Raw genomic sequence first — 23,422 nt, forward strand, 5'->3', positions numbered from 1 at the left:
ATCATAATATTTATTGTAGTGATAATTAGAAACTATTACAAAGTTTTACACAGTAATATTCAGCCAGTATAGTAAAATTGCAAGGATTCCATATTAGCATGCCTCCGTTTATGGTAATTCTTTTTTTTCTTTTTTTTTTCTTTTTTTTAAACCAGATTTCCCAACCTTAGAATTTAAAAAAAAAAATGGCTGTAGCTTCTAAATCTGAAAAATGAAGAGGCAAGTACTGTTGAAAAAAGAAGTCCAGTTTTATAGTAAACTAGGAAAATGGGGAAAAGGGCTGTGAGCACTTAAGTACCACCAACTTGAGTGAGGGAACAGGAAGGGAACTAAAATAGCTCATTTCAGACAGTGGATGATTAAGGGGGTTGCAAATGCGAAGCTGCTATAACAAAGTGAACAAATGAAAATATGGAGCTGAAGAGGAGCATGAAATATCCCGTGTAACATTTGTTCAGAGTCGTCTTAGGTTAGTTGGCTTCGCACTCTGTACTCTGGAAGCCGGTCAGTGGGCTTTTTGGTATTTCCGTACTCATAGCTGTGTTTTTATGCTTGGACGGCCTGTCAAACAAATCATTACATATATCACACCCAGCTGGCAAACACAAAGGAGGACTTGTGCTGTGGCTCACATGTACAATTAAACTTGTTTCTCTTTCAAAGATCATGAGACCATGGCAACTATGGTCAATCTTCCCTCCAGCCTTTTGACACTGTTGCTACACGACAACTAGAGCACAGCTTAACCAATGAAATTACAGGAGAGCTCTGCAGCCAATCAGGTTTCTGCAGAGTCCTCACTTCCGACTGACATGTGTCTGAGACTCATGGGACAAAATGCTTAGACACGCTGAGAAGGCGGCAGTGGAATATATTCATGTTTGACTGTTCATTTAACTCGACGACAGTAATGACATGATGGTTTACTGATGGATAAATCTTTGTGCCCATAACAGGTGTTCTATTAAAAAGCATATGAAATATAAGCAGTATTTGCAGCTTCTTTAAAACAACAGCAAACAGAGTGTTTGTCTGTTGTTTTTTAATCTTGATAAAAGTCCAAACAGAGGCACGCAAGACAACATAAAACAGCCAAGCAGATAGGTGCTCCGGTTCAACACTTCTGCCAGGCTGACTACTCACTCCTGAGGATGATTTGAGCGCGGCTGATCTTCTGCTGCTCCTGGGGGAATCTGTGAACTCTTGCTGCGGCCGGCATGTCTGCGGATACTTCTGCAATGTATTTCTCTTTTTAAACTCTGTCACTTACTCTGTCCTGTTGCACACAACTTTCCTTTTGCCTCGGTCTCTCTAGTCCAGCTGTGCAGTCGTCTGCAAACTCGCGTTTGATGCCAGAGACCATGAGCTCATCGAGAAATAGAAGGGGGGGGGGGGGGGGCTTCTGATGCAAGCGTGATCACACGCTGTCATGTTAAAACAAGAAAAACACATGCCAGACTGGTGTGGTGGACAGTTGCTGGGGGGAGTGCCGGACCCCAAAATGTTTACGCATTGCTCTCACTCATCCGTGACCTGCAACCCCCCCCCCCCCCCTCCCGGTGGTCCAGGGACATACAGGCTGTTTCTATGAGATGAGGGATGAAATGTGCCTTTCTCTTCACCTCCAGCTCTCAGGTTTCACCCCCTCCTCTGCAACAAAGGTTTCACAACATCCAGAGCCACATGCTCTATACTGCTGGCAGGAACAGTGAGGACTCAAAATAAATTGATGAGCCGCACTTAGCAACTTTTCACACATCTCTGTGGAGACAAGCTTTTGCCAACTCCAACTGTGGCTACCCAGACAAAAAGAGCAGAGAATACAACTCTACTGGCAAGCCTGCATGAACGCTTTAACTGCCTAACTGCTAGCTTTTCTCTCCTCCATTTGGTGAATGTACATTTACTCAAGGTAATGCTCCATTAAAAGAACAAGCCAGGGGCAGAAGCTTTAGGAAGGTAGAAGTAAAATCCATGCTCTAATACAAAAAGAAGATATGCACAGAGTTCAAAGTTAAGCCTTAAGTTTTGAAAATAGAGGAAAAGAAGTCAGAGGATAAACAAAAAGGGGAAGAACAGCGTCTGTACAGTGAACATATCCCAGATATGTTTTCTTTATCTGGCTTCACTAAACCTGACACTAAACTAAACTAACATCAGCAATCAAGCTGCAAAGTCACACAGAGGTGTTAGCAACTGGATGTGTCAAATCAGGGTTTTCCCCAATTAAGGTGTAAACATGCTTCCATTAAAAGAGGCAATGTTGGAAGCATATGACTAGTCATAAGGTCAGAGGTCAACTGGCAGCTGACAGAGAGTCAAAAATACATATAAATGACAACAGAGTGTTGTAATAATGTCTGTGTGTGCCAAGTGCTTTGAGTGGTCAATAATCCTAAATAAAAAAATTAAAAACAAGTCCTTTTGAAGACAGGAAGGACAGCTGAAAAACAATGTGACAGTTTGTCATATTTAATCAGCTGCATACCAGTCAGTATTTAATGGACTGACAGCAAACACAACAACTACGAAAATTGAAATTCAAACCAATAAGTAGTGCTTTATCATACAGATTTCCAGGATCCACAGAAGAAGGCAACACCAGGCTTTGGGAAGAAAAAAAATGTAAATGAACTGATGACTGACAGGAAGACGAAGTACACACACAGATGAACCTCTCTCTTCACTACGACAGACCGGTACAGCGTCTGCATCACTGCAGCCACAGCACCGATCAGTCTGTTGATCTCCTGCTCCCTTCTCCCGTCACTCGCGAACAAGACCCTGAGACACTTATACAGATATAGATGGGTTTGTTTTTTTATACATGTTGGTATTTTCAGGAGATATGACTGACCAACTAAAAATATTACAACTGTAAAAACCTAAATTGGAGTGTCAGACTGGTCCATACTGACATGACATGAGTCCCACAATTGTTTGTCAGCTGCACATCTATGTCATCATCTCCTGATCCATCACACCTCAAAGGTGGCAAGTGATTTGGGTGAATAGTTGCCTCCCTTCCTGTAGCTGACAAGCGTGGCATGCGGTGTGGTCTTCTGCTGCTGTCACCCATCAGATTCAACATGCTGGGCATTCAGAGATACTATTTTGGGGTTTAACAATGGTTATTTGAGTTGTTGTTGCCCTCCTATCAAAACAGTCTGGCCATTCTCCTCTGACCTCTGGCATCAACATCCTAGCGACGTTTGTGCAGGAAAAGCACAGACAGGTCTAATGCTGGTCGCTTTTCGAAGCAGTGAGTTGGTGACACGCAAGTCAGGATGTGACAATGCTGTTTTTCTAACCCTTTATTCAAGAAGGCTATATTTAAAAAAGGAAAAAAAAAAAAGGATGCATGCATCAACCTATGACCTCATGTCCACCTTTAAGTCTGCAATTCTCTGCTCAGACCTGACAGAAGCGGATTACCAGCCAGACCACAACACACGGCTGGCAAGTCTGTGACCCATCCCTCCCTCTCCTGATCCTGGCCTTCCTTCCCACCCTGCTTTGGCCTTTTTAGGAGAAAAGGAATAACAGATAAACTATGTGTGGGCTGTCTGCGCCCTCACTTATCCACATGTGAGCTCACTTTTAGAACAGAAGCTGGTCCAAGTCAATATCCAGCAGTGAGGTGACGAGCTGGTTTCAGTGACGTAAGACGGCGACAGAGTCGAGTGTGCGGTGTTTGCAGAGGTCACCCGCAGTAAATGCGCATGCCTACTGTATACAACCCATCATCAAAGTGATGAGTGTTTGCCTTTATTTTAAGTGCTTGTAGACACGCACATTTTCCACATGGCAGCAGTGAACCATATCCATTCTCTTCCCTCACTCGGAAACTATTCTGTGCTTTGTTCAATCTCTCACTCACACATTCCTAGCCTCAGATAAAAACACACATCACATAATTCACTCACCTGCATGTGTGGGAATCCTTAAATAACTAAAAGTGTGATGCTATTGGGCAGCTTTGTTGGCCAAACAGCAACAACGTATAAACTGATTTCCTTCCTCTCTCTTAATCCTCCGAAACAGCTGAAATCGTAATCTTCTCTGGCTATGCGGGTCAAGCTCGACTTCAAAGACATACATCAAAGCATGTCCTGATCCGGAGAAGCATTTATGGGAGGAGGAAATCAGTTCTATCTCTGATAATATTGAGCATGGGCTGCAATTGTAGAGCATCTCTTCATTAGAAACACTGTGGAGGGTTCTCAGGGGAAAGGAAATAAATCAGTGAAGTCATGGAGGGCAGAGGTCATCCTCACATGGTTTCCACATGTGCCAAGATACTTTAATCCACTGTCAGGGCTGATTTATCTAGGGTTTAATGCATGAATCCTTGCTATAGCTAAATCGAGGCACTTGTAATATGATGTTGTCCCATCATCAATTCATATGTTCTATATTTCTGGCTTCTTGCTAAAGTTTTTGTACACTTAGATACATTTTCTTTAGAAGCACTCTCAGGTTATGAACCCATCTTTTATTCAGTACATCTAAAAAAAACAAAAACAAAAAAGTATCCAAATTAGCTATTCTCTTTGTTCCTAGGACTCAAAGTGATGGAGATAAAACTGGTGTCATGTGATAGAACTTGTGTATTGAACTGAAACGACTAGTGTTTAATCTGCCTGCCTTCTCAACAGGAGTATTTTAGATCGTGCTTATGGCATGCTGTTCCAACAATCCTGGCTTGTCAGTTGATCTCTGTATCAGCAGTGATGCTGGACAACTGTAACTTCTAAGAGCCAGAATGAAAAAAGTTCAATCTGAAGAAAAATAAATAAATAAACTAGCAGCACCAAGAAGAACGAGATGGTCCTTTAGCAAATGCCTCATGGAAGTAGTAACGAACTAAGTATCTGTGCCATATAACATGATTTGGTCCTCATTACCTTTGCATACACAGTCTGCTGCACTATTTGTTGGAATATTCAGTGGTTTTTGCTTTCTGCTCTTGTCAGATTGCACTCGGTGGCAGCAAAGGAGACACAAAGTTTAAATGCAAGTAAAAAACTAATATGTCTGGACTAAAGTTCAGTTCCATCCACCCTAACTTGTATCATAAGTATTAAAGTATCAGTTGGAATAATTTTTAGTCTTGTTTACGTGAAACAAAAATTGAGCCCAGCGATAATTTGTTTGGGTAAACGGCAGTTGAGATCACAAGAGTTTACCTGGCGGCTCAGCTGATACCCTTCTACACCTCAAATAGAGTGTTAGGTTCTTTAACCCCACGCAGCCTGCCCGCAGTTACAGCTACTGCAAGCCACTTTGCAACCTAACTAAACCAGAGACATCTCTGCTGCAGTGTCACTACTGCAGATGGAAATAACAGCCTTCTTTTGACTGAACGGGTCCTGACTAAAACACGAGAGCAAAAGCAGCTGTGCAAATTAGTCTGACTGGAAAAGCTAGCTTCAGTGACTATGCTCATCCTGCTGCTTGTCTTGTTCCAATTAAGTGTGCTCACTGGCCAAGGCCGCGCCATACGATTTACATCTCCACTGATTACTCAGTAGTTCCTGTAGAGGATCAGGTCACATGTTTCCACCATACTGTGAAGCACTTTAGGTAAAAGGTTAGACAGCTAGTTATAATTCTGCTGAACTTTATATTTGAGCTGCAAAGCAAGTCAAAATTTTAAATTCTTTAAATGTTCTTTTTGTCTTTGTTTATTAAAGTGGTCATGGTATGTCACATACTGTACACCACATCAAAGAAAAGCGATTTAGAACAATTATTAAAATGGTTAAAAGCTTCCACTGTATGACTGCCATGCACATGGTAATATCAGTGATCCCACTCTGAGGGCAGGGCCCATCCACCCACTGAGTGAGTGACGGAGGGCAAACCCTATGTGTCGCAGGGGGCTGTCAGGTCCATGGGTAAATGTGGCTGGAATAGGCGCCACTGAGTGCAGCTGTCACGACAGAAATACAGTAGCAAAACAGTGGGGTGAAAGAGGAAACCCTCTGGCTTCTGTACGGAGCTGACTGCACCACAGAGGGGGGGGGGGCAATGTGAGAAGAATGAGAAAGACAGAGGGAGCAGAGAGGAAATCAGGCGAGTGAAGGAAAATTAAAATGTTAGAGAATAAAGCAAGCAGCAAAGGAAAACGCTGGAGGCTGAAGTCTTTGGCTGTGCCGTTTTCTCATAAGGCTCTTGTGGGGGTAAAATACACAGCAGAGAAGTCTAGTTAGTTTCAGCCATCTTGCTTCACTTAAATGGTCCGGCTAACATTCCAGCTTTGTGATACGATTTAAGGTGATTCAAGTGCATTTAAAACTAATGTGTATACAACCTGACAAGAAAACAAAGATTATATTTTTATAGACCACAGTTTGGTCTGAGCTTCATTATAGTGATACTGTAAATTAGCATGCTTGCACATCCAACTTAAAGTTTTTTGATCCGGTGTAACACAGTATTATGATTTTAATCACAGTTTTTTTTCTAAACTGCATTGAAATAGATTTCTAAGTTTTAGACATACTACAGCACCATAAGACACTTTAGGGGATCAAAACTTTCAGTATTTGAAGCGAGCAGGAGCAGAAAATTCTAGCAGAAGCCTCTCAATAGTATCACCATTATACACCATCACCAGCTGCTTCTTATACAAACAAATCACAGCAACATTTCTGCACATCTGTAGTTGTTTCACTCTAAAACTCAAAATGGTAATCCCAAGATAACTATAGTATATACTCGCCCAGCTGTGTTTGTCTTTAATTTTCTTTCTTGTGATTAATGACTTCTGTCACTCATAGTTTGAATGAGCATTTCTCAAGGAAGCAGCAACCACGCTGAATATACACAATCACTATATGACTGCAAAATACAGATAAAAAAAACATGGTTAAACTCTCAGAGACACTGCATTAGTACTTTTTTTAATGTAACAGTTAATGTAAAATTGAAGAGCTAAAAAAAAAATTAATTAAAAAAAGCCATCAAGATACATCCACTACTTTATTGGTAAATGGTAAATGGCCTGTATTTATATAGCGCCTTACTAGTCCCTAAGGACCCCAAAGCGCTTTACATATCCAGTCATCCACCCATTCACACACACATTCACACACTGGCGATAGCAAGCTACATTGTAGCCACAGCCACCCTGGGGCACACTGACAGAGGCGAGGCTGCCGGACACTGGCGCCACCGGGCCCTCTGACCACCACCAGTAGGCAACAGGTGAAGTGTCTTGCCCAAGGACACAACAACCGAGACTGTCCAAGCCGGGGCTCGAACCAGCAACCTTCCGATTACAAGGCGAACTCCCAACTCTTGAGCCACGTGAGCCACGTTTTATTATCCTAAAACGCTTGGATGCCAGCACCTATTGTAGGAAAAACAAAACACGACCCTCACAGTTCTACACAACTGTCCACATTTAGCCTTCCTCTGGTCGTATTAGGGATGACAAAATCCTGGCAATTCCCTTCAGCTCTGTTAAAATGTGTCCTCATGTCATTCCACTCTCACTCTAAAGTCTGTTCTGTCTCTCTCACGCAAACACACCACACATGTCTTAGCCCCATTAGCTTGATGAGGCGCATCTCTATCAGGTTAATTAGTGGATGGGATTAGAGTGTGATGAGAGGCATGGCTTAGGGAGAGGGGAGGGAGCATGGAGTAGCATCTGGATGCTGGGATTGCAAAAATACAAACAAGCTGCAATTAAAACCATCTTTTTTGTATTAAAATGAGGTGCTTTAATACAACGGATGTTTCTAAAGTAGGGAAACATCCATCCCTTCCTACATATGCGCGAACGTAGACACGCAGGAAGTCAGTGGAGCGAGTGTGTGTTTAGAAAGCCAAGGTCATGGAAGTTTGAGCCTGCAACTATTTGCTGGAAATTGGATTCAGCATGAATGTGCGTGCTGTGAATATGGGGCGTTTCTTGAAGTGAACGAGGCCGTTTGTGTTTTGATCAGATCTGGGGTCGATATTCAATGTTTGATAAATGAATTTCTTGCGAGAAGTAACTGCTAACCAAGCTCAGCAATGCTAAAAAATAAATAAATAAACCACCTCATTAGCATTACCTCCTGGCTGTGCTTTCAACTTGAAATGAAAATCACGTTTCAAATGGGTTTGTTTTTTATTTTTTCACGTTTCAAATGTTGACTTCCCGCAACAAATTAAGATGTTTTACTCTAATCGTTGCTTCTGGAAAAAAATGTTTTGTTCACTCAAAAAACATTTTTATTGTTGACACATGTTTTTTAATCCTTTTTTTTTTTTTTTTTTTTTTTTTAAGCATTAATCCCATGTGCTACACCTTCGTGCCTCTTAGCATTTCATATCCAAAAATTGCTCTTGCCTGCAGAGTTGAGCAGAAGCACAAGTTAGTGGTTCTACTTCCAGTAAACACAGGTCCAAAAATGCAGCAGGAGCTGGAGTTTAATGCTACATTATTAGATATGTGGAAATCTCTCAGTGCTCTGTACAGGTACAAGCTCTGAACTAGTGTTCTTCTTTTCAAACATCTTTGTTAACATCCCTCCTTTGGAATGCTCAAAAGAAATAAAATTCATCAGCGGTCTCTGTTTTAGTGGAGGCTCAACATGTTATGAATACAATCAGAGGATGAAACCTCTGAAACGGAATTAATATGAACAAACTACTGGCAGTGTAAATGAGTGGGCTCTTGACATGTTATATTTGTTATGTTACAAAAATATTGAACCCCAGTGTGGGGAGTTGAAAGCTGCTTGCTCAACTTGGCTGACACGGACATGCACAGGCTGTATAATATACAGTGGGGCAAAAAAGTATTTAGTCAGCCACCGATTGTGCAAGTTCCCCCACCTAAAATGATGACAGAGGTCAGTAATTTGCACCAGAGGTACACTTCAACTGTGAGAGACAGAATGTGAAAAAAAAAAAATCCATGAATTCACATGGTAGGATTTGTAAAGAATTTATTCGTAAATCCGGGTGGAAAATAAGTATTTGGTCAATAACAAAAATACAACTCAATACTTTGTAACATAACCTTTGTTGGCAATAACAGAGGTCAAATGTTTACTATAGGTCTTTACCAGGTTTGCACACACAGTAGCTGGTATTTTGGCCCATTCCTCCATGCAGATCTTCTCGAGAGCAGTGATGTTTTGGGGCTGTCGCCGAGCAACACGGACTTTCAACTCCCGCCACAGATTTTCTATGGGGTTGAGGTCTGGAGACTGGCTAGGCCACTCCAGGACTTTCAAATGCTTCTTACGGAGCCACTCCTTTGTTGCCCGGGCGGTGTGTTTTGGATCATTGTCATGTTGGAAGACCCAGCCTCGTTTCATCTTCAAAGTTCTCACTGATGGAAGGAGGTTTTGGCTCAAAATCTCACGATACATGGCCCCATTCATTCTGTCCTTAACACGGATCAGTCGTCCTGTCCCCTTGGCAGAAAAACAGCCCCATAGCATGATGTTTCCACCCCCATGCTTCACAGTAGGTATGGTGTTCTTGGGATGCAACTCAGTATTCTTCTTCCTCCAAACATGACGAGTTGAGTTTATACCAAAAAGTTCTACTTTGGTATGTTGGTTATGTTACAAAGTATTGAGTTGTATTTTTTTTTTATTGACCAAATACTTATTTTCCACCCGGATTTACGAATAAATTCTTTACAAATCCTACCATGTGAATTCATGGATTTTTCTTTCACATTCTGTCTCTCACAGTTGAAGTGTACCTCTGGTGCAAATTACTGACCTCTGTCATCATTTTAAGTGGGGGAACTTGCACAATCGGTGGCTGACTAAATACTTTTTTTGCCCCACTGTATGGGTATAGTTTCCTGGTCTAAAAGGTGAAGCCATGTTAATGTGCCTTAAATCTGCAATGTTTTTAATGGCCACCAAGACGCAAAATCTGTGGTTTCAGTCCGATAGCAGTTTGTGAGTCCTCTACTGGGCCATGAGCTCAGTCAAAATTTTAATGGGTTTATGGACCTGAAAGTCAGTAGAATGTGCAGTTCGACCATCATTCCTTCTTTACACATGGATTCAAAACAATAAGATTGTTAAGAAATCAGTTTTATCCCAGTTCTTTGTATTCCTCGAGCATCCAGAGATGGCACCGGACTCAGTAGTCATTTTCACAAAACTTTTATTCATCTTTATTCATCTTCATTTAAGCATGCACTTCTAGAAGACAAGGCCGGTGTCCCTCTGCAAAAATCTTCAACCCTTTGTTAGTTACAGCCAGCTTTATAGAAGCGACCCCATCATAAAACCCCCTACAGTGTGCTGCAAACTCTGTGTCTATGTGCACGAGCACATGAATGCCTACATGTGCGCGTTCCCACGTGTCTATGTGAGTGCTCGTGTGTGACTGTGTGCGCATACCTGTGTGTATGTGTGAGTGCACATGAGTGAGTGTGCGTGTGAATGTGTGTGCGTGACAGTTAAAACACTGTGGGTGTAGGTAACTCCCTAGGTCATAAAACCTTTCTCCCTTCCAAACCACAGTTACAAATGTTTAGACCCCCACCTTAAAACATCCTCTGGGGAATTTCCACTCAGTGGGGGAGAGGCCTCCTACAATCTACTCCTAAGTTCACGACACAGTGAGGCCTTTATTACTTTAAGGGCAGTATCAATGTCTCTACAATAGTTCTACATTCTATGATAACACATTTCTAAACTCTAAAATAAGCTAAACATTCTACAAGATGAAGTAAAAAGTCATCTGAGGCTTCAAAACAGTAATTCAAAAACAAGTGTCTGCCTATATCCTCTAAGGACGACAGTCAAAATGCTAAATTGGAAATGTCCATCTTTTATATACAGTATAGAGACAGGCCAGTTATTGGTCAGCCTGATTAGAGGGGCTGATATTCAGAACATTTAAAATCACTGGTGTTATTTTGAAATCATGGAAAAAAAAAAAAAAAAAAAAAAAAAAAAGGATCATGGTGGCTAAACCTATGCAGCCTGCAAAAGAGAAAAGGTATGCTAGCAGCTAATTTAGCAGGCTGCTAATGACCATGTGACGCTCTCATGCCATTACATCTGTTACTATTCTTTGTTTTGATTTCTTTAAGAAAGGGAAATCCACATGTAAAATGCAATGTGAAAACAAATCTACAGAAGCGTAGCTCTCAGTACAGAGAGAACACGACAAGAAATATAACTATGATTTCTCCAAATCCCGACAGCATGCAGACACCAATATATCGTCATGTTTGCCCATCTTCAGGAATAACAGCACCAAGTGTAAATGCAGATCTGATCTAAATAAAAGCTATAGCTGAATCCTGTATCAGGATAAGCTATATAGTTTGTGCATGCATAATTTAGATATTCAGTTATCATGTGGTGGAGCTAGAAAGCATGCATGCTCAGGAGGTCTCACCTGTGTCCTGCGAATTAAGCACCTCCAGTGCATGCATCATGGCACTGGCAAATACGTTTGCATCCTCCTTGCTACCAAAGTTGAGGCCGTAGACTTGTCGGGCATCACGCCACTGGTGGAAGGTCTGTGTGGCCTGGTTGTACTTCAGCCCCTTGGGAATGGCACAGTTTATCACCACCTGCAGACATCCGTGAATCAGAAGAGAGAGGAAACGGAGACAAGACAGGAGAGGTTTATGACTTCAAGTCTGAAGGATCATAATAATAATAAAATAAAATATCTCCAATTAAAACACAATATGTCAACCTTGTAACACTGTCGCCTGTTATGTTGTTTAAAGTCACTTTTACTTCCTCGTAAGTAGACTTTATGATCCCCTCACTCTGTGTCTAATTTAAGGCACTTTAAGTGTTCACATCTGAGGTTTTTACTGTTCGGGGCACACAGCCAAACAGTAATGCCTCAAGGTACTCCCAGTTAAATAAGACCAATAGGGAGGGGTCCCAAACCATTTTCCCTAGAACCTAAAGGAACTGTCTGAACATTTTCCTTTTTCTACTCACATGCAAAGTCAAAAAGTATTTTTAGAAAAATCAAACTTTTGAAGCAACAAGGGGAAATTACTCACATTTGACTTGTGTATTGGCTCATATCACAGTACAAACATATTCAGTTCCATCATCAGAGTGCCTACACAGCTGAAGCCTAAAGTATCCATGTGGTCCATATGGATAATGTGTGTATTTTTAAAACATAGTTAGGATTCTGTTTAGGCTTGAAGTCAGGGATATGACTTTAGTATTTTATTCGTTAAGTTTTTAAAAAATTGATATATTTATCATTATTAATATTATTTATCATTATTATTTTAGCAATATTTCATTCACTGGAGCCTGACCATCAGATACTGGCATTTTAAGACAGACAGACACATTTTAAAAACCACATATGGTGAATGATTATTCTTTCAGACCATAAACCATATGGTCTATAGATACAACAGTGTCCAAATATGACCTTTTGTGGCTCAAAAGCAGCCAAAACTTTAATATCATGGCTTCAGTTTGCACAGTTGAGAAACAAGTGGTGATGTCACAATGGGTGGCAGCATTCTCCAAGTTACCTTTAATTTCAGTCATCACGAGGAGAGTCATGAGTCCAATACGATTCCTACTTCATCCTAAAAATAACATTACAATACTGTTTTCCCCCCTAACAGCTATGCTTCTGTGGCCATCCACAAGCTCCAACACATCCAGAACTCTGCTGCTCGTATTATCACCAGGACCCCTTCCATCCATCACATCACTCCTGTCCTGCAGCAGCTTCACTGGCTCCCGGTCAAATATTGCATCAATTTCAAAATACTCTTGTACACATTTAAGGCTATTCATCATCTCTCCCCTCCATATCTCTGTGATCTGGTTCAGATCACCATCCCATCTCGGTGTCTCAGATCTTTCTTCTTTCTCTCTCTGTCCCCTCTCCCCGTCTCGCCACCATGGGGAGCAGGGCTTTCAGCTGCTCTGCTCCTCGACTCTGGAATTCCCTACCTCCTGATTTTAAAAAAAAAAAAATCATTTCCTTCTCTCTCTTTAAGTCCAGACTCAAAACTCACTTGTTCAAAATAGCTTATCCCGCATAACCTCTCCACTCTATTTTAAATTTGTTTTTATGTGTTATGCTTTTATGATTGTGTAAACTGCTTGCTTTTATTACCGGTATTCTGCTGTGTACAGTGTCCTTGAGTGTTCTGAAAGGCACTTTCAAATAAAATTTATTAATATTATTATCATCATCATTATGTCCCTCTCTATAGTGTCTTTGCTATGTCCGTCTTTTACAGTTACTGTATTTAAGATTTCTGAACCAAACAAGCTTCTAAAACCTTTGAGAAGGCTATTAAGGCTTATTAGTATACATTATTTGCAGTAGATTTATTGGATTGTTAGCATGCTAACTTGCCTTCTCTGCTGTTAAAGTCCAACCTCTTTTTCCCCCACAATGAAAGCATTCATATTTGAAGCATCATAATCAGCATTATCAGTGAATTCACACACACGCTTCATTTTGTTACAGTTCATCTGATATAGCGGATATACCCTGAAAAGATGTGTAATGCGGTTTAATCTCATAATCGCTGTGCTATCTCTCGTCCAAACTAATAAGGAGAATAAATTCAAAACATTCCCCAACAGGGACCCAGCAGCTTATCACACAGGGCTTGGTGGTGTGTTTTGATTTCTGCCGCATCCTGATTTAAATGAAGGATTACTGTACTGTACTGACACTAGGCTTAAAGGTAATATTGCAAAAATACTTCAGAAGACGATACTGCTACTTTGGCAAAAAAAAAACCCAGCTCTATGAGTGCTAATACCTGTAATCAATCTGCTCATTTATAAAGAAACAAGCTTTAGCACCAGAGCAGACATTTATTTGACTATGGAAATGGTCTGTTGTTGATTTTTGAGTTTTTGCTAATGTGTCTCTGGTAGGCAGGAAAGGATTCCCATATTTGCTTTGTATTGTTGATGGACTGGATAAGATGACAAGCAGCAAATGTGAGGAGGAACTGTGTAACTGCAAATGTTTTGTTGTGGATGGCAGTGAAACAAATAGAGGAAATGGTAAGATAGGCAGTGCCACACAGTGAGAAATCAGGCTGAAGCCCAAGGTGTGAAGCGCCAACACAAACACAGCCAGTCCAGCCTCTGACTCGTCCATGTTTTTACAGGCCTCATAACTGAGGATGCGCACACTCCAGCCAGTCAATTTTTAGCACGTCTGTATTATGAATATGAAACATGTGTTCCCTGATATTAATGAAAATCCACTGTCTAAACGCTCCAATTTGCTTTATTAGATATGTTAAAATTCCAAATGGTTACCAGATCGGAGGTTGGAGGAATGGGAAGCTGCCATAAGCATTGTTCACTAGCCGAGTTTTTATACACAGATTTTGTGGCATTCCAGAAGAAAGATAACCAACACCAAAGGTTTAGTGCAATTTAGTGCGAATGTGCAATAAATGCACATGCAGAGCACACTGACAGCTGTTTGCAAAGGTTTGCGCAATAAACACAATTCTGAACTCATACATTCAGCTCATCCCTCTCACACATTGCATTTCCTGCAGGAATGTTTGCCTTTTCACAATTCCACAGATTTGCCCCAACTTTTGCATATAACTGTACCCACTGTGCCTCAGCTCTGATTGGGATGCTTTCATCTAAACTGAGGATTATTGTCAGCTTCGGGATTATTGCTCTGAAGCTATGAGCCATTTGAGCTAATCTGAGTTTCTTTCTGCTCAAATGTCCTCACCAGGACTCTGCTGTGTAGGACTAAATCATTATGTGTTCATACATGCATGGCTTGCTGTAATAAATATATGATGGTTACTTATTCTTACAAATAAAAGCTAACCAGGCAGCACGATGTGCTGACATGCACAGAAAAAAGAGGAACAAGATGGTCAAGAAGAAAACAGTTGAAGACTCAGAATACAGGTTCAGTGGAAAGTCGAAAAATATTATGGCAAAGTGCAAGTAACTCAAGGTTATTTCCATCCTTTTCTGTTGTCACTGAATAAAGAAACCATGTCATTCACGTGTGAATCTACTGAAACACCCAGTGGGTCACAGCATTTGGCTGTTGCTCTCTGAACCTGGTTCTGCAGGAGGTTTCTTCCTGTTAAAAGACAGTTTTTCCTTTCTACTGTCAACCATGTGCTTATTCATACGGCTCATGTAATTGTTGGGATTTTCTCTGTATTATTTAGTCTTTACCTACAACATACAATAAAATAAAAGGCAACTTCAAGCAGCAGTTGTTGAGATTTGGCACTGTATAAATAAAATTTAACTGAACAGACCAGTAAAGACAGCATTATAAAGTATAACTCAAATTTGAGCACTCAAGTAACTTTTGCAGTTTTTTTTCCACTGAGAAAATTTACATAAAACTACAAAATAACTACTTAACACTTTTGATTAATAATAACTAAAGTAATTGTAAAATACTATCACATAATAAAACTTAAATTATTTCTACGTGTGACGTTGCATCTTGAATTGAGATTTTTAAACCAGGCACATTTTTCCACCATGTAAGCACATCAGTAATTCATATCCATTGTTTGCTCTTTGTGACACACTGATTCAAACTATCAAGTGTTCTAGTGACACTTGATGGAGTCATTCATTTGCACATTGCACGTCACACCTTCCCTGCTAGGATCTTGTTTTTTGGTAGTCTGCTGCAGAAATTACATCACAACGTGATTCTTTTTTAATATGTATAAATATTTATACTAGTATCATTGCAGATGATATGATACAGCACAACAATCTTCAAAACTAAAAGGTATATTTGTAAAAGGGCTCCAAACAACTACTGGCACACAAATCAACATGAATACTACTAATGCTGGAATGTCCCAGCCAGGGCAGGACTGGTCCAGCGGATGGACAGTTCTGTCTTGAAAAGGATCTGCTGCCAGAGGACACAGTCGGAGGTCAAAAAATGTAATATCAGCACTATATCACTAACGCAAATGTGATAATTGTGTCATTGTTTTTGTATGCTTATAGTCACAGACCATTTCTCCTTTTCAAATCTATATATACACACTGTGATAGTAACAGCCCCGTCTCATCCACTGACCTGATGATCTTGGATCTTGCGTCCCACTACACGGAAGGCGTTGTTGCCCGTGTGGTGGTAAATGTGGACTCTGCTGAAGCCTGTAGAGCCACCGGCTGGGACCCACTTCTTATTGGCATCGTCATACACCATGACAGCAGCTCGCGCCTGGCAGATGCTCTGTTCACTGCAGGGACAAGAGACATAGAAAAGTTTATTCTACCATTTTAGAAATCCAATCTTTTTCAATCTTCCTTTCTTCTTTGAAGCAAGTTTTGTGAAGTGACCAAGTGCTTGGGACTGCAAATACAAAGATGACCCCACAGGTATAAAAGCAAGAAACTGAGAGCAGAGCACACAACACCAAAAACAGACTGTAAAATGAAATTAACTAGTGAATGTTTCATTGGCTCCACAGCTCACCAATAAACTTCACTACAGCAGATCAGCTGATGGCTCAGCCGGTACACTTCCACACAACATCTCATATTGTGAATGTCATTTCAGTTTTAGTCTGTGCACAACTGATTCTGCCTCTGCAAGCTGCCTGGCAACCCGCTCCCACCTCAGCTCTGACTTTTATACAGTGATGGACCTAATCAGTGTCATATCTGCTGTCATTGTTGCTTGCAGTCCTAACTAAACTAACTTTGTTGTATTAATAGTTTGGTATGTGGGGGGGGGGGGGGGGGGGGGGGGGGGGGGTGTTTGCGCGTGTCTTCTCAGTAATCATTTTCTCCCTAATTGCCCCTATGTATTACATATCTCACCGTCTATCCCTTTTTTGCTGCCTAGCCTGACCTGTATCCACAATGTAAGTTTGTATATTGTATGTATTGTATGTATGGTCGACTAGGTGTGTCATTTCAGCTGCAGGCAACTGAAACCGACAAAAACAGCTTATCCGTATCCTTATTTATTTATTTATTTTTAAAATCGGTGTTTAACATGGTTCATACTCCTCCATAATCAAACATAGCAGTCTAATATCAGTTTAATCAAACATACCAATTCTCAAAGGCAGCAAGCAAATGCCTTCATTAGTGTTACTGATCAGTATTAACTAAATTCCCATGAACTTGGTCTGCAGTGCACAGACTAAAAGTCCACAGCCCTTCAGATGCCTCCAAGCTCCTCAGTGACACATTAGTAATCATCCATCTAGAGATTCTCTTAAACCAGCAAACAGCAAACCCAGACAGTATCCTACTGGTTGTCAAACTATTTCTTTATTATATACTGAGGTGTCAAAACTCGTCATTAAGGGTACAGGGAAGGAGATCAAATGTCCTCTTTACAGGGGAAAGAGTTAAAGACTGACAGTGAGGGGAGACTGCTCATTTGAGAGGAAAAAAACTGCCTCCAGTCTTTTCTGCTGCGATGGCTACATCTGCTGCCACACAGCTGATTTAAGGCCTGGAAACTCTGCTGTGCTCACTTTTCACTGTAGCTATGCAGCTTTGGAATTGCACTTTCTGTAGTGGACACATGAACCTGCCTCCAAAATCACTCCAGAGGCTATCATGTTGAAATGCCCAAATTCGGCTATGAAATGTGCCTTTTTCAGCCTGATATAAAAAAAAAAGAAAAAAACTGTTTTTGCCTCTATGGACAGTTTCCACCTACATAATAATGGTACTGTGGTTTTGTTTTACATCTCATCAATCTGGTTTTACTTGAGGCTTAAAGTTAAGAGCTGTGGAGGCTTCTAATGACAAGTGTGTCTGCACAGTCAGATGTAGAGACAGCGGTCATTCAGGCCTCAGCACTGCTAAGTGTAGGTGCATTGGAATTGGACAGATTTTAAATGCAACTTGCCAACTAGGCTTGCTAACATCAGCTGAAACTTGGCTGCTTGCAAAACACACATGCTAGAGTGAGATGGAAAAATGATTTTCCTTTAGCACATCAAAAAGAAATCTGTTATACAAGCTTCCATATAGCGTGGTGACATGTCCTGGTAATTAATAAGCTAGGATGTAGTTTTGTATCTGCTCATATTCAAGGTTTGCTATAGATTATTTTGCATCCATGCAGTTCGGAAACACACAAGCTGTTATATCATGTTTTTTTCTTTTAAAGGTCAAATTTAAAAGCAGCACAAGCCTGCAGTCTTCACGTTAACTACCCTGCCTTATAAACGTCAATGTCTATAAAACACCATCTCATTGGCTTGTTATATATACAGTGGGGCAAAAAAGTATTTAGTCAGCCACCGATTGTGCAAGTTCCCCCACTTAAAATGATGACAGAGGTCAGTAATTTGCACCAGAGGTACACTTCAACTGTGAGAGACAGAATGTGAAAGAAAAATCCATGAATTCACATGGTAGGATTTGTAAAGAATTTATTCGTAAATTAGGGTGGAAAATAAGTATTTGGTCACCTCAAACAAGGAAAATCTCTGGCTCTCACAGACCTGTAACGTCTTCTGTAAGAAGCTTTTCTGTCCCCCACTCGTTACCTGTATGAATGGCACCTGTTTGAACCCATCATCTGAATAAAAGACACCTGTCCACAGCCTCAAACAGTCAGACTCCAAACTCCGCCATGGCCAAGACCAAAGAGCTTTCGAAGGACACCAGGAAAAGTATTGTAGACCTGCACCAGACTGGGAAGAGTGAATCTACAATAGGCAAGCAGCTTGGTGTGAAAAAATCAACTGTGGGAGCAATCATCAGAAAATGGAAGACATACAAGACCACTGATAATCTCCCTCGATCTGGGGCTCCACGCAAGATCTCATCCCGTGGGGTCAAAATGATCATGAGAACGGTGAGCAAAGATCCCAGAACCACACGGGGGGACCTGGTGAATGACCTGCAGAGAGCTGGGACCAAAGTAACAAAGGTCACCATCAGTAACACACTACAACGGCAGGGAATCAAATCCCGCAGTGCCAGACGTGTTCCGCTGCTGAAGCCAGTGCATGTCCAGGCCCGTCTGAAGTTTGCCAGAGAGCACATGGATGATACAGCAGAGGATTGGGAGAATGTCATGTGGTCAGATGAAACCAAAGTAGAACTTTTTGGTATAAACTCAACTCGTCATGTTTGGAGGAAGAAGAATACTGAGTTGCATCCCAAGAGCACCATACCTACTGTGAAGCATGGGGGTGGAAACATCATGCTATGGGGCTGTTTTTCTGCCAAGGGGACAGGACGACTGATCCGTGTTAAGGACAGAATGAATGGGGCCATGTATCGTGAGATTTTGAGCCAAAACCTCCTTCCATCAGTGAGAACTTTGAAGATGAAACGAAGCTGGGTCTTCCAACATGACAATGATCCAAAACACACCGCCCGGGCAACAAAGGAGTGGCTCCGTAAGAAGCATTTGAAAGTCCTGGAGTGGCCTAGCCAGTCTCCAGACCTCAACCCCATAGAAAATCTGTGGCGGGAGTTGAAAGTCCGTGTTGCTCGGCGACAGCCCCAAAACATCACTGCTCTCGAGAAGATCTGCATGGAGGAATGGGCCAAAATACCAGCTACTGTGTGTGCAAACCTGGTAAAGACCTATAGTATACGTTTGACCTCTGTTATTGCCAACAAAGGTTATGTTACAAAGTATTGAGTTGTTGTTGTTGTTGTTTTGTTATTGACCAAATACTTATTTTCCACCCTGATTTACGAATAAATTCTTTACAAATCCTACCATGTGAATTCATGGATTTTTTTTTCCACATTCTGTCTCTCACAGTTGAAGTGTACCTCTGGTGCAAATTACTGACCTCTGTCATCATTTTAGGTGGGGGAACTTGCACAATCGGTGGCTGACTAAATACTTTTTTGCCCCACTGTATCTGTTGTCTCAAACCCAGTCTGACACTAATGACATCATCATTGTTTTCTCACCTAAAGCCAAATATGGTGGCCTATGATATCATGAACCTGTGTGACAATTTACACTCTGAATACAAGCAGGCAAAAACGCAGAGGTTAAGACGGGAAACGGAGGGAGAGCTTGAGAGACAGGAAGTGTAAAAATGACAGGCATAATTGCTTGGGGAAGGGTGAAGGAGTGAAAAGAGTCAGGGAGGAAGTGATGAGAACAGGCCATATACACATCCTCAGAGAGTCTGCGTCAGTGTTAGAAATGCATGAAAATAGAGGCTTTACAGTGAGAAGAAAAACACATCTCGGAATGTAGACCACGAACGAGGTTCACACACAGACACACAGGAGTGCAAGCAGTCTCCGGCATATGCCAGAGCTACTTAACATGCATCTCACTCCAGGTTTCAAAGAATATTCTGTGGAATTGAAAAAAAAGAAACTTCCCGAGACTGCTGCAAAGCATTTATCGCCAGTGTGTATTGTGGGCTTGTTCATACACCCATGCCTCTCCAAAGTACACACAAGGACACACATGCACGAGGTTCAGGCATCCATATGCACAGCTCCCCGCATTTCCAGCTCTCACAAACACTTTCACGCCTCTGCTCAAATGTGCTTCATCATGGTCGAGCTGTGGTAACACCCCACAGAAGCTGATGAACTTACAATATGATTTAATGTCAAACCTCTCTGAAGATGCACCGAGACTTCACACCTCAGCCCTCACCTTACATCAAACTAGTAAAAGCTCTGAGCTCAAACACACTGGAGCTGGAAATAAAGACAGAACCATTCATTCACGATCACTGCAGATTTTTCAATATTCTACGGGCAAATTACTCCAACCTTACGTCTCTATTATACTGGCCAAACGGAGTAAGAACGATTAACTTTTCTCCTCTGAGGCTCACAGCAGCAGCAGCTACAGTGATTTCAGCTGGGATTGGAAGATAAACCCACCCCTAGTCACTGGTTTATGTGCATACAAGTATTCAGACCGCACACATGCCTTTAAATTTCCAGTTGCATACTAAAAACTGCAAAGAGGGATGATACATTTCTGAAAACACCAAGTTTTCAGTCTCATGTGCTAATTTACTTCCTCTTAAAAACAAAGATTTGTTTTAAAGAAGCAGCACTGTAACCAAGTATTCAGTATTGTAATTGCTCAGATGATAAATTAACAGTTTTTAGACCTTCAGTCCTTTATGCTAACAGATAGCATAGTTGGGTTGGTCTGGTAGCTGGGTCAGACTAGTCAAAAAAAAAAAAAAAAAGTTGCCTAGTCTGACGAGTTTCCTGTCCTGCTGTGACATTTAGATAGTAGAATCAGAAGTTTCAGTAAATAATACGAAAGCATGGATGCATCCTGACGTACATCAATGGCTGAGGATGCTGCTGGTGTGGAGGCGATTTTCTTGGCACACCTTAGTACCAAACGAACATCGTTTAAACACCACGGCCTACCTGAGCGTTTTAGCCAACCATCTCCAATGATCACTGTGTACTCATCTTCTCATGGCTGCTTCAAGCAGGATAATGCACCATGTCACAAAGATCAAATCATCTCAGACTGGTTTCTTGAACATGACAATGAGTGCACTGGACTAATTGCCTCCACAGTTACCAGATCGCAATCCAATAGAGCCACTTTGGGATGCAGTGGAATGGGAAATTCACAGATGTGCAGTCCACAGCCTTTTGACGGTATTGTGTCAGCATGGACCAAAAACTCTGAGGAATGTGTCCAGCAGCTTGTTGAATCTTTGCCATGAAAAATTAAGGCAGTTCGGAAGGCAAAGGGGTCCAATCTAGTACCAGCAAGTGACAAAGTGAGATTTTGTTATTTTGTGTCAGTTTTCTTCTTGCTTTTATTTAACAGGCAAGTTTAGTCAGCCTTACTGTTTGGCTTTAGCTTTAATTTACCTTATGATTATAGCATTTCATCATCTTTACATATAAAACCATTTCAGACTCGCTTATATACGGGAAGTTAGGAATGATTAGGACCCCCCAAATGCTATGACTTCATATCCCAGGACCTCCTGGAATTGTACCAATGGATTTGGAATTGGGAGAGTGACTGAATGCAGCCATTCAAAAGAGGCACTCTGAACCTCACAACTGAGCAGTAAAAAAATAATGAGAGCACTGGTGCATATTTTGGTTACTGTGGTCACTTTGTTTGGCCAGATAGGATGTCACATATTATCATAGCATAAAATAAATTCAAGCTCAGGACCACTGCAGACCATAGCCTGCAGGCTTTAAGTCATAAACTCTCACCACACTGGGTGCGCATGTCTATGCAATTTCTCAACATTACATTTTTGTGTGGTGAATGTAGTACAGCTTGCATGTGTGCGATTCGAAGAGATTTTGTGTTGAAGGTCCAAGTGCTCTTTGCAACCAATGTGAGCAAAGACAAGGAATATGTGGAACCAAAAGAAAGAAAATGTGGAGAACAGATGAGCAGACATGACACAGTTGCTTTCTCCTAATTGGTCCAATCTCTGTAGGATAATTACTTTGACAGTTATGGTTCTTTTAAAGCAGACAGTCATCAGAGGAAGAACCTGTAAAATGCACCCTTATTTACATTAATAGCAATCCTAACTGAGATTGTACATGAGTATGTACATTATGTAGTGGTGAATTGTCTTTCGTCTTTGCAGCCAATTCAGTGATATGTCTCAGACAGTCACAGTGAAATGTAAGCTTTGATGGTTAAGTACTTGACCGGTGTAATCTAGTCCTGTTGACCCTCCTCGTCTCCTTGTTAACCCTTCCACTAAATGTATCAGCTACCCTCTGCCTGCCTCTCTACTGAGACTACACTGCTACACTCTGTGCCTCTGTGCCAACATGACTGCAGAAAGAGCCATGCTTTTTCCTAAAAAGGAATTCCTAAATGCAACTACAGATTAGATTTCTGAGATTTATATTAAGTTAAATGTGCTTTATAAAATGTTCTTCTTGTCTGAATAGCAACCAAACTTTGGCACATGGATACATTTAAGTCCAATGGTTGGATCCACTGGTTCCCATCTATATCGGATATTATAATGTCACCTTGCTACCTGGCAGCCACCTACCAACGGGCTAAAATCAACAGTTTACTGACGGCTGGACATTCATGATGTCCAGCCTCCGGGAGTGCTGACCACTTGAGGATAGAGAGCAGAGCTCATGATTCAATTACAGGAAGTCGTCCAGCTCCTGAAGCAGCAAAGAAGCCCCAGACGTCACACTAGAATAGAATAAAATAGAATACTGTCATTGTACATGTACAATGAAATTATGGGTGCTCCACACCAACTGTGCCAGAATAAAATATAAATAGTAGACAGCAAGAATAAATCGCAAACGGGAAAAATATATACACAAGAGGGATAAATAAAAAAAATAAATAAGGCACACATTGGAGAGCAAAGTAGTTGCAAAGTGCTTGGAAGTAGTGCAAAGAAAAGCGCTTGTCTGAATAGCATCTGTGAGTGGCCTCAGTGATGGGGGTTACTCAGACCATGGCTCAGATTGGTAAGGTGTGTGGGCAGGGG

The 23,422-nt window shown here is 41.2% G+C and overlaps 2 protein-coding genes across 11 annotated transcripts in view; one reads left to right on the top strand and one right to left on the bottom strand.

The window, feature by feature from the left end:
• The window catches only part of enah (ENAH actin regulator), a 141,679-nt gene that overhangs the window by 49,662 nt on the left and 68,595 nt on the right, over window positions 1–23,422 (bottom strand). For 9 of the 10 annotated variants that reach the window (XM_082505295.1, XM_082505303.1, XM_082505299.1 and 6 more), the window contains 2 exons: window positions 16,051–16,216; window positions 11,383–11,560 (listed from right to left, as the gene is read on the bottom strand). In XM_082505295.1, coding sequence (XP_082361421.1) covers window positions 11,383–11,560; window positions 16,051–16,216 — 344 coding nt within the window. Of the gene's footprint in view, window positions 1–1,143; window positions 1,235–11,382; window positions 11,561–16,050; window positions 16,217–23,422 lie in introns of those variants that run through there. The other variant, XM_082505301.1, reaches the window with a different exon arrangement.
• The window catches only part of LOC309689130 (putative ribonuclease ZC3H12D), a 184,528-nt gene that overhangs the window by 13,638 nt on the left and 147,468 nt on the right, over window positions 1–23,422 (top strand). The gene's annotated exons all lie outside the window — the stretch shown is intronic.

This window comes from Aulonocara stuartgranti, assembly GCF_965226115.1.
Source record: "Aulonocara stuartgranti genome assembly, chromosome: 15".
Classification (NCBI taxonomy): domain Eukaryota; kingdom Metazoa; phylum Chordata; class Actinopteri; order Cichliformes; family Cichlidae; genus Aulonocara; species Aulonocara stuartgranti.